Source organism: Otolemur garnettii, unplaced genomic scaffold (genome assembly GCF_000181295.1).
Source record: "Otolemur garnettii isolate 467f Iridium unplaced genomic scaffold, OtoGar3 scaffold00099, whole genome shotgun sequence".
Classification (NCBI taxonomy): Eukaryota; Metazoa; Chordata; class Mammalia; order Primates; family Galagidae; genus Otolemur; species Otolemur garnettii.
The window spans coordinates 1,164,223-1,182,074 of NW_003852494.1; the positions used below are offsets into that span (position 1 = coordinate 1,164,223).

The 17,852-nt window shown below is 42.0% G+C and overlaps 1 protein-coding gene across 1 annotated transcript in view; it reads left to right on the top strand.

The window, feature by feature from the left end:
• The first annotated feature begins 11,158 nt into the window (after nucleotides 1-11,158).
• PPTC7 (PTC7 protein phosphatase homolog) overlaps nucleotides 11,159-17,852 on the top strand; it is a 50,031-nt gene continuing 43,337 nt past the window's right edge. The window contains exon 1 of the mRNA XM_012809054.1: nucleotides 11,159-11,858. Coding sequence (XP_012664508.1) covers nucleotides 11,624-11,858 — 235 coding nt within the window. The 5' untranslated portion in view covers nucleotides 11,159-11,623. The remainder of the gene's footprint in view (nucleotides 11,859-17,852) is intronic.

The following is a 17,852-nucleotide window of genomic DNA, read 5'->3' on the forward strand; positions in this document are numbered from 1 at the left end:
ACCAACTCTGTTCTTTCATTGGCTCTAGTTCATGCAACACCTATTTACTGAGTGAGCACTTACTATGTGCCAGGATCCAGAAACAGCAGTGATCAAGCAAACACTGCCATCACCCTCTCAGAACTTCCAGTTAGTAACAGCTCTAGAGTGTCATTCTGAGAAGTAGAGGGGCCTTCCCAAGAAAACTTTCCTTGAGAATGGGCCAGTATGGTGCAGAAGTCCTTACTCAGAATACTCTTGTGAGCAAAAATGATGCTATGAAAACCTTGCTCACCAGCAAGGTGTTTTTTTTTTGTTTTTTTTGTTTTTTTTTTTTTTTTGACAGAGTCTCATTTTATCACCCTTGGTAGAGTGCCGTGGCATCACACAGCTCATAGCAACCTCCAACTCCTGGGCTCAGGCGATTCTCTTGCCTCTGGCACCCACCACAATGCCTGGCTATTTTTTGTTGTTGCAGTTTGGCTGGGGCCAGGTTTGAACCCACCACCCTCAGTATGTGGGGCCAGCGCCTTACTCACTGAGCCACAGGTGCCGCCCCACCACTGAGGGTTTTTAGGCCTAACCGTACTTAAAAGAGGCTTAATAAACTCTACCCTCTGAGAAAGGAGTTAGGATATGTAGAATTAAACAATCCAAACTTCAGAACTTTCAATTATTCTGAGCCTTGAGAAGAATGTGGCTATGTCACCTGAGTCACATAGAATGCAATTGCAACTTCTACTTCTTCTTATAAATGCTTAGGAATCAATCAGCACCAAAGATGAGAATTCACACACACACACCCCCCCCAAGAATATTACTGCTCCTCACTTGAATAGTAGAGCTGTTGCTAAGCTGTACTGATCAAATTGCTATAACATATATACTGGCCTAGTATGGAAAACAATCCAACTCTGCTAGAACTATTTCTGCCTATGTAAGTGAAATATTAGCTTCACCACTTTGTAACACCTTTTGGAAGACTATGTTTCCCAGGTGGCTATCCTCAAGCTTTGCAGTGGAATAAACTTCATATTTCAGTAGAGCCAGCTGTGGGGGCTAATGCCTATAACCCCAGTGACTTGGGAGGCTGAGGTAGGAGGATCGTTTGAGTGCAGGAGTTTGAGGCTGCAGTGAGCTATGATTATGCCATTGCACTCCAACCTGGGCAATGAAGCAAGACTCTGTCTCTAAAATAAATAAATAAATAAAAGGTTGACAGATAGTAAGGGACATTAATATATTCATTAATGCAGAAAGAGGGTGGTGGAGTTGTGGAGTGAGTGGACAGGAGGATGTAGAAGGTATAGGCCAGAGATAAAATGCCCCCAAATATTTGAGCCAAACATCCTTTTTTAAAAGAAAAGTTATCCAAATTTTGGAAATAAGATGAAGAGAAGACAGTGTAGTCCTGTCAGTGTCATCTGGAATATCATTTAACAAGCAGGGATCAGCAAACCTTTCCATAAAGGTCAAGATAGTAAATACTTTAGTCCTTGTAGGCTATTTGCTGTCTGTCGACTACTCACTATACAGCAAAAGCAGCCTTAGATCTCACAGAAACAAATGGCTATGGCTGTGTTCCAATAAAACTTTATTACAAACATAAGCAACAGGGACAGATTTGGCATTTACAGGCCAAATGTTCCTTTATTTGCATAGCTATTTATTGGTTAAAGGCCCAGATTTTTATCCAGCAGAGTTTTGAATTATTTCTCCCCAATACAAACAGAACCTCATAGCTCATAGTTTTATTATCGTGTGGAAGATTAACTGGTTTTTTTTACCTAAGTTTCCTACTTCCTCAAATATCTACTTCCTCAAAACGTTCTCTTAACCAGCTTTACTATCTTCCTATTTCCTCATTTACAAGTTGGATAAACTTTTGACACGCATTTTCTATATGTGAATGAGTCATGTTTTAACCTTTGACATTCTTGTTTACTATACTTTGTTAGTTAATGGATTTTACTGCTAATTACTAGAGGACAACAAAAGATCCCTATGTTGTGGAGAATGAACAAAAAAATTAAAAAAAAGGAACTTAGAAACTGCTTCTCATTCTGTTGTCAAACTCAGAGAAGGAGAGAAACCCTCTAATGAGGACAGCATTTTTGTGCCTTGGCAAGAAATAAAAAGAAAAACTCTATATAATTTGTCCCCCAAATTCCTTTCACCTAATTTCAAATAAGGCATATTCTTTATGTCTCAAAAAATGGGATATGAAAGGAATCGTTCTTTCTCACCCATTATCAGAGTTGATCTCTAGGATTTTACTTCCACATTTTAGTACCAAATTCCTGGCCTCCTCACATCAACTTTTCTTTTTTCTTTTTTTTGAAATAGAGTCACTGTCACTCTAGTGAGCTATGAGCAATGGTGTCATAGCTCACAGCAACCTCAAACTCTTGTTCTCAAGCAATCCTCTTGCCTCAGCCTCCCAGGTAGCTGGAACTACAGGTGCCCATTGCAATGCCAGGCTAGTTTTTCTATTTTTAGTAGAGATAGGGTCTTGCAACTGCACTCCAGCCCAGGTGATAGAGCAAGACTTTTTCTCAATAAAAATAGAAATAAAAATAAAGCAAGCTCCTCATGGAGATATAGGTCTTGGGTGCATTGAACAAATACATGTTCAATTCTTCACTTAAATGAACCAGGCCTTGCTTTTTATTTCATACATGTAATTCCTCTGGTTAAGAACTCAGTGCTTCCAGGTGCCTTCATGTAAAACCCCAAACCCTCAACTTGCCCTACAAGATCCTGCATGATCTGCTCCCTTCTCACCTTCTTAACTTCATCTTACCTTACCTTCACCATTACCTTCCCATAATCCCCAACACACTTCAGCCATACTGGCCTTTGTACTACTCCTCTACGGAGCCAAATTTATTCTTACCCCAGGATATTTGCACTTGCTATTCTCCATGCCTGGAAAGTCCTTCATCTAGAACTGGCTATTTTTCTCAAATTTCCATGTAGGTCTCAGTTCAAATAACACCTTTTCAAAGAGGGTTTCTCTGCTTACCTTACATAATTTAGCCTCCTTGCTCCATTTTTCTGATTACTTGTACGATTGAGTTTTTTTTCATATGTTTATTGAACATTAGAGATTTCTTTTTTAAACTGCCCCTGCTGGGCATTTGAAAAATATTTTTCTACTTTTCTATTGAGTTCTTTTTCTTTCTTAATGTGAAGAAGCTCTTTACAGACCCTGGATATTAATCTTTCCTCGGCTTTATTTATCACAAATATCTTTTTTTTTTTTTAAGACAGAGCCTCAAGCTGTTGCCCTGGGTAGAGTGCTGTGGCATCACAGCTCACAGCAACCTCCAACTCCTGGGCTTAAGCAATTCTCTTGCCTCAGCCTCCCAAGTAGCTGGGCTTACAGGCATCCACTACAATGCCCGGCTATTTTTTGGTTGTAGTTGTCATTGTTGTTTGGCAGGCCCAGGCTGGATTCCAACCCACCAGCTCTGGTGTATGTGGCTGGTGCCTTAGCCGCTTGAGCTCCAGGTGCTGAGCCTATCACAAATATCTTTTCTCAGGCTGTGTCTTATTTTTTTTTAACTTAAGGGTTTTTGTTTGTTTGTTTCTTTCTTTTGTTTTTTGACAGAGTCATGCTCTGTTACCCAGGCTAGTGGCATTCTTACAGTTTGCAACCTCAAACTCATGGGCTGAAGTGATCCTTCTGCTTCAGCCTCCCAAAGTGCTGGGATTATAGCCTTGAGCCACCATACCAGGCCTAAAGCCATCATTTATTATTCCAATATTCTATATTTTCTTCTAGAAGTTTTAAAGATTTATTTTTCAGGCAGTGCCCATAGCTCAGTTGGTAGGGCGCCGGCCACATACACCAAGGCTGGTGGGTTTGAATCTGGCTGTGACCTGCTAAAATGAACAATTACAAATGCAACAAAAAAATAGCTGGACATTGTGGTGGGCGCCTGTAGTCCCAGGTTCTTGGGAGGCTGAGGCTAGAGAATCGCTTAAGCCCAAGAGTTTAAGGTTGCTATGAGCTGTGATACTATGGCACTCTACTGAGGGAGACACAGTGAGACTCTGCCTCAAACAAACAAAAAAAAAGATTTGTTTTTCACCCCTGAAATTTACTCTTGTATATAGTCTGAGTTAGAATCCAAGTTAATATTTTTTCCAGAGTGATGACTAATGTCCTTATACCATTTTTAAAATGATTTATTTTTTCCCACTAATATATACTATTACCTCAGCTTCCTTTCAGGACTTTATATATTTGTGGGTCTCTTCTTCCTCTTATCTACCTAGCTAAACCTTCAAAAATTCATTTCCGGGCACAGTGGCTCATGCTTGTAATCCTAGCACATTAGGAGTCCTAGGCAAAAGGATCATTTGAGGTCAGGAGTTCCAGGTTGCAGTGAGCTAATTGTGCCACCAGCCTGGGGACCTAGCAAGACCCTATCTCTATAAATAAAAAAAAATTTCATTTCTCTTTTACCTGACTTTCTCTAGTTTAGTCAGCCAGTCTTTCTTTATTTGTCTTTTACTCTTCCAATCTGTCCTGATAGAAGCATATTTTTAAAAACATCTCAAGTCCTCCTTGATTTCTCAAGTAAACCTGTTACCCACAGCAAAAAGCATCCAGGCATAAGTCTCATTGTCTTCTGAGTTTACAGATTTTCATTTACCTTCTCTATCACAAGCCACAAGAAGCATATCTCCTATATAATAAGGACCATGTTCTTTTGTTTTCATTAATAAAATACATCCCCATTCTCTGGACAAAGGCAGAGTCTGAACTCCCTCCCCCCAAATCCAAAGCCCTAGCCAAAGCACATGCAATTAACAAATCGAGTCAACTGATTTGCTCAGCCAAAAGCTTTGTTGAAAGAGGTACTACAAGAAACAAAAATCTACCCACCAGAGCCTAAAGGTTTGTAAACTGAAGTTCTGGCTTTAAACTTGCCTCTGCCTTCTTCGAGGCAAACCCACTTTGGGACAGAAAGGCTGTTCCCTCAATAATCGAATCCCTGTTCCAGCTGCCTGCTGAGGTCAAAGCTGTGCTCACATTGGTTGGGTCAAGGCCTGCCCCAGAGGCCCTTGTACTCAGGCTCCTGCCAGTTAAAATCACGCTGAACAACTATAGCAGTCACAAACTTCCCGGGTCAAGAACACGTTTGACCCATAATTACCTTTAAGCTTAGAGCCCTGACAACACCAGAAATTTGATCTCCACATGTTATTTTAGCCCCCATACGTCAGTCCTTATGTCATTTTCCAAAGTCTTTTGAAGAGAAAATTTAAATTTACATGTCGGGTTGGACACAGTGGCTCACACCTGTAGTCCTAGCACCCTAGGGAGGCCTAGGTGGGAGGATTGCTTGAGGTCAGGAGTCCAAGACCAGCCTGAGTAAGAGCAAGACCCCATGTCTATTAATTCTGGGGTATGCACCTGTAGTCCCAGCCACTCAGAAGGCTGAGGAAGGAGGATCACCTGAGTCCAGGAATTTGAGGTTGCATTGAGCTATGATGACACCACTGCATTCTAGCCGGGGCAACAGAGTGAGACCTTGTCTCAAAATGTAATAAAATAAAATACACACAAAAAAAACCTGCAACAAACCCCAAATGAACAAACAACACACTGGGGTTTATGGGGTGTTAGTTAATTATATTCTTCTTAGCCTTTTCAAATTCCAAACCCACAGAGAAGTAGATGCATGAATCAGGCAACTAAACTCTTAAGTATCAGCTTTATTGATAAGGCTAATTGGAGGAATATGGCTTAGTTGTGCATGCAATCTCCCTCTGGATTAAATTGATTTACACAGTGGTAGGCTGGGTTACTGCAAGCCTCTTCTATAGGGACAGGCTCCCCATGGTGGAGGAAGAAAACAAGTGTTTAAAGGTCGTGCCATAGTCAAAAAGAAAAAAGAGAAAGTGATGAGGCAACATGCTGAGCATCTTTCCCCAGACCTACCATTCAGACAAATCGCTCCTCTTGTCACAGAGGTACCAAAGAAGGAGACTTTACGTTTTTCTTCAGTAATTTCGGAAGTTTCCTTTCCTTGGTGTAACTAAGTGAAGGATAATTTCCATACTAATAGGCGCCTTTGGTTTAGGGAATTGTTCAGTAATTGTAGCTATAGTACCTGCATCACATGATGTGTTTGTCAGGATTTACAGCATTGTAAGCCAAAATCAAAACGGCTCAAGTGAACTGGGGAATTCATGAGTTCAGAGACTGATCCTCAGTCAAAGCTCAATTCAGAGGTTTGATCTATTTTACCAGGCCTCTGTTTCTTACCATCTCTGCTTCTCTCTGTATTGGCTTCATTCTCAGGCTGCTTCTTCCCAGGTAGTAACAAAGAAGGCCAAGAGCAGTTCTAAGTTTGCATCTTTGGCAATAATTTCTCCTTCCTAATACTTTCAGCAAAATCCCATAATCAAGTTTCATTGGTCTGGCTTGGGTCATGTGCCTTCTCTCTAGACCAATCACTGCAACCAAGAGAATGCAATGCTGTGATTGGCTAGACCAGCCTTAGGCGTCCAATCTTGGAGTCCTGAAACCTAGTGGGTGTTGGATTATTCCTCCAAGGAAAATCAGTATACTATAATCAGAGAAGCAGGGGAATGGATTCTAGATGGGAGAAATATGATCAGCACAGAAGACAAAAAGCAAGATGAATTAAATGGAAAGAACAGCCAATGGCTAGTTCCTTCAAAAGGGCTTAGCAGGGCAGGCATTAAGCATCCCAGAGACACCTTTTCCAGTTCAGCCCAGCTCTGCCTAGTAGCTTCCTGTAAAATGAACATATTACTCACTGCCACTCCTCAGCTGTAGAATGAGTTGCTTGTTCTACATGATCTCTAAGGTTCTTTCCTTCAGCAGCATTTACCCATTTGGTATCTATTTAGCACTTATACGAGAGGCACTACTCAGGACACTTGAAGTAGTTATGAATAAAATGGACAAAATTCCCTGCTCACATGGAACTTATTGTTTAGTCAAGGAGGAGACAAACATTAAACAAAATAAATGTTTTGTGTTTTGAAGAAAAATGTAAACGGGACTGTTAGATGGTTTAAATAGATGGTCAGAAAAGATATTGCAGGCAGAGCACATGGTAAGTGCATAGTCTGTGGTATCTATCGATCTCACTGTCATTACTATTACTTCTTTTTTTTTTTTTCAGTTTTTGGCCGGGGCTGGATATGAACCTGCCACCTCTGGCATATGGGGCTGGCGCCCTACTCCTTTGAGCCACAGGTGCCACCCTACTTTTTGTTTTTTTTGAGACAGTTTCTTACTATGTCGCCCTCAGTAGAGTGCCATGGAGTCACAGCTCACAGCAACCTCAAACTCTTGGGCTTAAGTGATTCTCTCGCTTCACTCTCCCAAGTAGCTGGCACTACAGGTGCCCACCACAATGCCCAGCTATTTTTCTGTTATTGTTGTTGTAGTTGTCATTGTTGTTTAACAGGCCTGGGCTGGGTTCAAACCCACTGGCCCTGATGTATATGATCAGTGCCCTAACTACTGAACTACAGGTGCTGTGCCTGTCATTACTATTATCATCATTACTATTATCTGGCATATTAAAGGTATTTCATGACCCCTTGTTTTCTCCAGCATTAAGTACCCTTAGCTTGGCATATAAGGCCCCCTGCTACAATTCCTAAACTATTTTTTAATTAAGATAGAAATTAATACCATAATATTTACTCTTTTAAAGCGTACAGTTCAGTGGTTATTAGCATATTTACAAGGTTGTGCAACCATCACTACTATTCAATTCCAGAACTTTCATCACCCCAAAAGGAAACTCCGTAGCCATGAACAGTCACTCCCCACATTTGCCCCTTGCCCCAGCTCCTGGCAACCACTAATCTACTTTCTGTCTCTATGGATTGCCTATCGTGGACATTTCATGTAAATGGAGCCACAATGTAATATGTGGCTTTTCATGTCTGGCTCCTTTAACTTAGCATATTGGTTGATTAGTTTTAGAGACAGGGGTCTTACCATTTTGCCCAGGCTGTCCTCAAACTTCTGAGCTCAAGTGATCCTCCTGCCTTGGCCTGGGGATAGCTAGGAATACAGGGGTGAACCACCACACCCAACTCCCCCCATTTTTTTACTACTCTTCTAAATCCTAAGCTCAAGTTGCACTGGACTGCTTGCAATCACACTTTGCATTTGCAGAATTTCTATTTCATCCTCTTGGAATGATTATACGCCTTCCTCAGACCTCTGTTTGTCCATTCAGGTTTCTCACAAGTCTCACATCTTCATAAAAGGCCCCTGAATGTTCTCCAACCCCTTGGGTCTCATTTTTCCTCTTCCTAGTCCCCTCTTTTATTTCAACTGATTGTGCTTATTATTCTCTGTATTTACTAAATTTTAGCCCTCCTACTAACTGTGACTGCCATGAAGTCACAGACTGTTTTTTTTTTTTTTCCGCTTGTTTTTTTGGAGAACTTAGCCTAGAGCCTTGAACATAACAAGCACTCAACAAATATTTACTCATTTGCATGGCATTGCTGTAACCCAGCAGCTTTAAATCTGGGACCATTTTGCACCCCAGAGGACATTTGGCAATATCTGGAGGCATTTTTGGTTGTCCCAACTAGGGGTGGAAGGGGTGTACTGGCATCTAGTGGGTAGAGGTCAGGGATGCTGTTATGTCCCCTCCAATGCACAGGACAGCCTCACAACAAATTATCCTGCCCAGGTCAAGCAAAGTAGCTCACACTTATAATCCCAGCACTTTGGAAGTCTGAGGCAGGAGGATCCCTTGAGGCCAGGAGTTTGAAAAGAGCCTGAGTAACACAGTGAGACCCCTATCTCTACAAAACAAACAAACAAAAAAAGGGTGTTGTGGCATGTGCCTGTAATCCCAGCTACTTAGCAGGAGGATTGCTTGATCCCAGGAGTTTAAGGTTGCAGTAAGCGATGATTGTGCCACTGCATTCTAGCCCAGGCAACAGAGCCAGACCTCATATCAAGAAAAAAAAAAAAACGAAACAAAAAAAACCCTACCCTGCCCAAAATGTCAATAGTGCCAAAGTTCAGAAACCTTGCCGTAAACTAATTAGTGCTTCTTTTGAATAGGTTAGGAAAAAAGAAATCCAAAGGGATCAGTGTATCAGTGTACCAGCAGTCTGGCAGAAAAATCTCACTAGGAAATTCATAGTTTTGTTTGGTTTTGTTTGTTTTTTTGCTGGGGGTGACTCCAGTACAGAACTCTTTTCTAATGCTATAGAGGTGCTCTGGGAGCACAGATGTTATTTTAACCACTCATTCCCCTCTGAGTGTGGCAACTGACCTCCCTGGAATCCTCGAAGTGCTAAGAATGTAACTCTATTAAGGAAGAAAACTCAGGACCTTTTAAGTCTAGGAAAGTGTCAAAATGAATTGTGCTCCTCAGGGAGGGGAGGGGAGGTGTTTTACAAAGTACCCTCCCCTAGCTTTTCTCATGATGGTGAAACTTCAGAGGTGACTCTGGAATAAATGATTCAAGGGAACCTGAGGCCATGTCTCCTCTCCTTTTAAAAAGTGCAAAGGAACTTTAAGAAAGGAATCTGTTTGCAACTTGCATCTGTGAGCAACTCATTTGCCAGAAACTAAAGGCACCTTATCAACTAACCATCAGAACAGAGGTTACTGGCTTTAGAGTCACATCTTGTGTTCCTAACCTCTCATCTAACCGGTTCTTGTGACTGACACAGAAATTAGGTAATATATATGCCCTGAAAATGAAAGGTAGGACCAGTCAGAAGGAGTCTGACAAAGCAAGGAATAGGGGTTGACATGCTATTTTAAAAAGTTTGTCCTTGGGGTAGAATTACCTGATGCTCTGGCTGGGATTTGGTAGCGGTGTGTATGCTTGAAAGAACAACCTTTGGCACAGCTGGCAAAGACATAAATGCCAAGCAAAGGATTCCGAGAGGCGCCAGTCCCTCTTTTGGGTGTTCTCCAATTCTCGTGCCATAAAAAAGGGCAAGGTGTGACTGCTTTGTTAGAATTGCTATACCTCTTGTCCAGAAAATGAACATTTCAGAGGGGGTCTGTATATTTGACAAAACACTACTCACTGCGTGAAATGATTTATTCAATCCAATTTTGAAGAAAACTCTTGAGGACAGAAACGTATAGAGTACTTGGCACACTGTGAACTGCAGAAGTGTTTAATGATGACAGTAATTAGAATAACAGAATAATGTGCATTGAGTGGATGGTTGGCAGGATATTAGGCATATTAAGTAAGTATTAAAAAGAATCACTTAAGAACAAGATGGGAATCCCCAAAGTAACTATGATCCTTTCAAAAGGGAACTGGAAAAGAACCAATGTTTCTAAGTAACATATATTTATGTTTCAATAAAACTAAAAATTATTTCAAATTAGATTACCCCAAAGTTCAAGTTTCTTTATTTTTGTGAACTCCATTCATTCAATCACTCCTTTATTCAACAAACATTACTTTCTTTTATTATTTTTGGTTTCTATTCCATTATTTCTTTTTTTATTTAACAGATATTTACAAGCATCCTACTGTATGCCCAACATTGCACTAGATTCTAATAATTCAATGGTAGACAATCCTTGCCCTTGTGGAACTTAGAATCTAGTATAATTTTTTTTGTTTTTTCATTCATTCATGTGAGTATTTACTATATGCCCACGTGTTGTGGGGATACAGCAACAAAAAACCCCACAAGACCCTCAAATAATGGAATTTCATTCTAGTGGGTAAAAAGAAGAGCAAGGGCAAAGGTCTCGAGGCAGCTGTGAGCATGGCCAGAGCAAAAGGGACAAGACACCATCGGTGTCCCCTTCCACTCTGATAGAGATATATTACATTTTCTCAATTTTTCCTAAAAGATTATGCAAATAGTCTCTTCTTTTCAAACAGATTGCCACCTTAAACCTTTCCAGTACATTAATTGTGAATATGCCATTAGATTCGTGTGTACCTCTGTTTCTCAATTTGTGACTGGAATCCTGGTTTCTTTCAGGTTTTGTTTAAAGAGATGGTGGCATTATTATTATTTTTTAAGTCTTTAAAATATACAGTTCAAATAGGGGAGAAAAGCTTCAAACAGACCACCTGTAATTCTCACTAAGTTAACCTAAACCCAGCATGTGGGGAATCTTCAGGTCTTAGACTTAGAGCCTAAGCAGCAAAGTCAAAAGTGACTACAACTATAGGACTATAACTCCCAGGAGACACTGCGGACACATCCTCCGCGCATGCTCAACTTCGGTGATTGCATAGGATAGAAAGCTCGAGGGGCGGAGCTTTGGTATGGACCGCGAATCGGGGCGTGGCCTGGGGCGTGGCTAGAGGGGGCGGCGCTGTCGGCGCGGCCCGGAACACGCTAGTGGAGCGGAAGATGGCGGCGGCAGCGGCGGCTGCAGCCGGGACCTCAGTTGGGCTGAGGCGGAGGACCCGCCGGCTCTGACCTCGCTCTGGCTCCGGTGCGCGCGGCTGAGCGTGTGCGAGGCCCCGCGCGTCGGGCAGGGGCGGCGGCGGCTACTGCGCGCCGCCCTGAGGAGCGTCCCGGCGGCGGCGCGGCTGCGGCTGAGGAGAGAGCCGGCTCCGGGCCTCCGCGACCTACTGCTCCCCCGACCCCCCGCCTCCTCGGGGGGGCGGCGGCGGCGATGTTCTCGGTCCTCTCATACGGGCGGCTTGTGGCCCGCGCCGTGCTCGGCGGCCTTTCGCAGACCGACCCCAGAGCCGGCGGCGGCGGTGGCGGTGGTGGCGGTGGCGATTACGGGCTGGTGACGGCCGGCTGCGGCTTCGGCAAGGACTTCCGTAAGGGCCTTCTCAAGAAGGGCGCGTGCTACGGGGACGACGCGTGCTTCGTGGCCCGGCACCGCTCCGCTGATGTGCTCGGTAAGTCCCTCGCCTGAGTACCCTCCACCCCAGCTCCGGATCCGCCTCCTGGGGACTTCCCCGCGCGGGGCTTCCCCAGTTCCTCCGGGCGGCGAGAGGAGCCAGAGAGCTCACTTGTAGGGAGCGCTTACTATGCGCCAGGCGCCGCGCCAAGAGCTCTGAGGCGCGTTTTCCGCTGGAACACCCACCTCTTCTAGAGATGAAGAAACTGGGGTGCAGAGCGGTCTAGCCACGTACCAAGGTCACAGTCTGAGAATGTGGTCAGTCTGTCCGAATCCAGAGCCACGTTCCTAGTCACTTGGCTGTGCCGGCCCGCGGCGACCTCCTCACCTCTGTGGTGACACCTGCAGGTTCCTAACCTCGCATGGTTCCCTCCCTCTTCGCTCTTAGTGCCCTGGTGATCCCTGCTGCTTCGCGTGCTCATGACACCAGAGCCCGGCCACAGGCTATGGGATTCTGAGCAGACACACTCATGAGCCGTATTCTTTGGCCGCCTGGATCGTGACCAAATCTTCTATCCTTTTCGGAGTCTGAGCAGTGGGGGCTGCTGGCTTTATGGGAAAACTCAACGCACATTCTCCTAAACTGATCTTGTCCACTTGTGGTCACTTGGGAGGTAACAGGGTTAGTCTCCTAGACTCAAAATAGAGTGGCCGTACCTGGTTGTAGACTGCAGCCAAGAAAGCTCTGAGAATTGGTCAAAGCCTTTGCAGGCCACAGGTGCTTCCTAAGGCCTATTCTAGTTACACCTTTGGGGGCAGGAGACTAGGGACAGGGCTTGCAGGAAAGACTAAATAAAATTGAAATGCAATCAGAAACTTTACCATAATGTACATCTTTGGAGACGTTGTGTATACCATAATATATGCCGTTGAAGTTTTTTTCATAAATAAAGCACTTCCTTTGAAGTTGAAGGACATGTTGTCATTGAATTTGGGTTCAGATATCACTTTGGTTTCACTTCTCAGGTGAGACTGAATTTTTGGTTACTTTAAATTTCATGTGTTGAGGGAAAGTTTGGCATTGGAGCAAACGGTTCCGTAACTTTTTTATGATAGTAATTATTTTTTTAATCTGATGTCAGAATAATTGCCAAGTCTTTTTAGTTCTACCACATGTAGTGTTTGTGAACATGGGACTGGAAAGGTTGTACTCAGTTTAATTTATGAATGACCCCATTACCTGGCTTGAAAACAAATCATTTAGTGTTTAGGCAGTGCTATTAATATTCACCTTTGAAAGAGAAGGTTTAGGAGCTTGTGGATTGAAATTGTACAGATACAATCTGAAGTTAGCATGACCAACTCTGTATTTTTTGAAGGACTATCAGTAGGTATCTTTTCCCAGTGCATTTAGAAGTGCCTCAATGAGTTTGTGACGTGTCCTGCTTTTTTTAAGTGTCCTGCTTTTTTTAAGTTGCATTCATAATTCAACAGGAGGGGTGAGGGTTCACCTTTTTTTAAAAATTTTTTTTTTACATATACATGTGTTTATCAGGTTTCCACTTTTTGCCTTCACAAAATTAAAAAGGCTTTAAATTTAATAACAATAACAATGTTTAAGATAAGGACTAGAAGGGGTTCACCTTTTAAGTCTGCTGTATGCTGGCTTTTGTGAAAGATCTCTGATTTGATTGATGATTTGGGGTTATTTAAATGTATCAAGTTCCTGTATTGAAGCTACCTTAAGATATGGAGAATATTGATCAAACTCATTCTAAAAAAGTATAAAAATAATTTTATGGTCTGGCATCCTGGCAGAAACCTGGCCTATTTTGATGCTCAGCTTTGTCACTTAGTAGTTATGTGATTTGTGCTCTGGAGCAGAACCTCTCTTCATTTTCCTTGTCTAGACTAGTGGATGAAGAGAGTGAACTATCTGGTCCTATGCACTATAGCTTCTGCTCATCAGATCCTAGTTTTCTTTTGTTTTGAATAGATGGTACCCTTTGTTATTTTGCACTGCAAATAACAGGCATTACTTCCTATCTCATTCATATAGACACTTTTTGGTAGATTTTTTCTGTTTCATACATAGGACTAAACCAGTAGTTCTTAGCTTTCCTTGGTTCGCAGCCTGTGAGGATCTTTGGGCTGTTCAAGGGCTCTCACCTCAGAAGACTGTGCACATAGACAAAAGCTTTCAGGGACTTCAGTGACTATATGAAGTCCATTCATGTACCGCCTAAAGCCCATGCATGGGTATTGGATTAAGAACCCCAGGTCTATACACTTCCTTTTTTTTGGAGACAGTCTTGTTATGTTGCCCTCGGTAGAGTATTGTGGCATCACATCTCACAGCAACCTCAAACTCTTGGGCTTAAGCGATTCTCTTGCCTCACCCTCCCAAGTAGTTGGGACTACAGGCACCTGCCACAATGCCCGGCTATTTTTTGGTTGCAGTTGTCATTGTTTAGCAGGCCCAGGCTGGGCTCGAACCCTCCAGCCTTCGTGCATGTGGCTGGTGCCCTACTCACTGAGCTATGGGTGCCGAGCCACTATACACTTCTTGAAAGGAATGCCACAAGTCACAGATAGATGGTTGCTTATATGACCAAGGGATGGTCTTTAGCCACATTTGACAAAGATCAAGCATGAACATAAGCATATATGAAAATGGTGGGGTTGGGGACAGTGAAGGACAGGTTCTCCAGGACTGTCCTGTTATGGAAGAGCTCTTCCAGAAAGCAATCTTGGGAGCCACCTGAAATAACTTCATGAGTTGGCCTCATTTGATCCTTGGCTCCCATGAACCCGTTCATATGATGGTGACTTCTATTTTATTGATACCATTCTACCACAGGATGATCTGATTAGTTCTTGCTATAAAAGAGGTGATGAATCTCAGTGAGTCTTTAATACTGCTTTCTACTTTAGAAGATGGAGTTATAATCTGGATTACATTAAAAGGCTATGTTGAGAACTAAAGTTATGTTGAATTTCATTGCTTTTGAACCTTTTGGCTCTATAGAAAATTCATTTTCTTTGGCTTAATACTGTATTTATTGCTAAGTATCTGTGCAACACAGATTATTTATTGTGGTCCTCTAGGACTCCTTGACTGGAATGAAGGCTGTTTATTTCTTTTTATATGAGAAAGAGAAAGCTGTTTTGTTTCTTTAGTTTAGAATTGATCTGTCCTATTAGTCATAGAGTGACTAATAGTACTTTGTGCTTCACAACATTTTTGTTGAGTCCCCAGTGGGTTTTTTTTTTTTTTTTTGGAAAAACCAACTATGGTGGGTGTGGTAAGACATAAGAACCACTCCTATCATTCTCTAGAAAATTGGCAGAGGTGCTTTCTCTTTTACTAGGTACAACAGGAGTGAACCAGTCCCAGCAGGAGCTATGTACACTTTTCTTGTTTCTTCTTCCCTGTGGCTAATCCCAAGTTCTCTTATTATTGTATATGGCTTGACCTCCTAGGTACACAAAAATATGAGAGCTGCCTAGTGTAATTACTGGGTTTCCCATAGCTCTAAGCTACTGACCAATAGAATCAGACTATTAAGAGACTTAAGACTTAGAATCACTGGAGAGGAAACAGGCCTACAATGTGTCAAATGACATCCCTAAGGTTACTGCACTAGTTTTTGACAGAACTGGGACTAGCACCTGGATTCCTCATCCCATCCTCTTTTATAGTACTGGTCAAGATTTACTTGATGACATAGGAATTCAGAACTAGTCCATCTCCTGGTACTTTATCCTTCTGATGCATTTCCCGCTTTTGTGTGCACATGTGTATGTGTGTGTGTGTTGTATATGTTTATAACTTCTTTATTCATTCTGACTCATAACTGAGATCCAAAATTCAACAAAAACGCCCCTGCATGCTAGACCACAGTTTACAGAAACCACTTATTTTAAAAATGGCAGCATGGTCTATGCCTTGTAAATTCTGACCTTTGAATATTGAGTTGTAAAGCAATTCTTATAAAACTGTCAGATGTTTATTTAAGCTTGGTTAAACTTGAAACCTAAAAGTGAAATTAAAACAATTTCATATTCCTGCCTTTGAATCTGATTTTGACTGTGGTCAGAATTTTGGAGTGTTTTTGTGAGTAAAGTCAGTCTTAAAAATAGTTTTAAAGTATAAAGATTACGTGAACAAAATTATTAAGATCTAAGTTTTACTTAAGAAGTGAATGGGTTAGGTAGAATTGCTGTTTTTAAACAGTCATAATAATTTTAATGTACTTGATAGAACCTTTATTCTTTTTTTTTTTCTTTGCGGTTTTTGGCCGGGCAGGGTATGAAACCACCACCTCCGGCATATGGGGCCAGCACCCTACGCCTTTGAGCCACAGGCACCACTGAACCTTTATTCTGTTTTTTTTTCTTTTTTTCTTTTTTGAGACCAAGTCTCACTCTGTTGCCCCAGGCTAGAGTGCCATAACATCATAGCTCACAGCAACCTCAAACTCCTGGGCTCATGCAATCCTCTTGTCTCAGCCTCCCAAGTAGTTGAGACTATAGGCACCCACCATTACACCCAGTTAATTTTCCTATTTTTAGTAGAGACAGGGATATTTATTGCTCTTGTTCAGACTGGCCTCAAACTCCTGAGCTCAAGTAATACTCTTACCTCGGCCTCCCAAAGTGCTAGAATTACAGGTGAGAGCTGGCCATTACTTTTATTTTTAAAGAAATTTCATCATTGTTAATAGTTTCAGAGCTACTTTTTCTTGGTTCACGAATTCTTTTTAGAGATTCTCCAGCTTGGTTTTAAAGTTTCCTAACTTCCAGCTTCTCTCTCAGTTTGTTAATCATCTCTTAGGCCATTGACAGAATTCCACAAATGGGCAATGGACCCCTGAGTTTCTACTTTTAATTCTACTCTGTCTCATGTCTCCTCCTTTACCGTTGTTTCTAACTGTATTTCTTCATTTCACTGGCAGTTTCCACAGGTCTTAGTGGACCCTGCCCCTGGGGCGGGACCCTGACACCAAGTATTTGGGACTGTAGGCAAGTGCCACCATGTCCAGCTGTCAGAATGGATTTTTAAAAAAGCAACATGCAACCATTGGTTTCCTATAAAAAAAATTACGTCAAGTATAAAGAAACAAATTGGTTTAAAATAAAAGGATGGATACAACAATGTGGATAAAAAAATAATCTCTTAAAAAGATTCTGGATGACTCCTTGCAGAGCAAGTAATTGAGTTTTAGAAGCATTATACTTTTAGAAGATATATTTTTATAAAGAGATTTTAAATCATAGCAGATAGGGACTTCTGTGGAGGTTTTTTGGTGGGGGAACCTGGGTGGGAGAAGGCTATACCTTGAATTTTAGTAGTGCTTTATAAAACTGGGCAGTACAGAACCAGAATGGTTTCAACAGTATCCAAATGGAGTCTGTACTAATGTGTGATTAGGGAAGCACTACACTGGGTTAAAGTATGACCTACAATCATGTCCTTTGAGTAGATGAAACATTTATGTCCAGTTTAAGCCAAATTCATTTTAAATAGATCCTCATACCTTTTAGTTGGGACTTACATGGACTTGATTCAGAATTTTTAGGAACATGCTTTGGAAAAGTAAGTTGAAGTATTTTATGTCTACAAAAATTTGACTTTTCAAAGTAGAAATTTTAGTCAGTTGAAAATAGTATGCCTTATGAGTCTGCCTTTCAAAATTAGCTGTTAATTTGTGGCCTCTATTTAAGAAGTGTCTTGGATTGTGATTTTTGTTATTAGTAATAAAATTTATGGGTTTGTCTTGTTTGGGAGTCATCATATATTTTAAAAATCTGATAGGCTTGGCACTTGTGACTCAAGCGACTAAGATGCCAGCCATGTACACCCAAGCTGGCGGGTTCAAATCCAGCCCGGGCCCATCAAACAACAATGACAGCTGTAACCAAAACATAGCCAGACATTGTGGCAGGCACCTGTAATCCCAGCTACTTGGGAGGTGGAGGCAGGAGAATTGCTTGAGCCCAGGAGTTGGAGGTTGCTGTGAGCTGTGATGCCACGGCACTCTACCCAGGG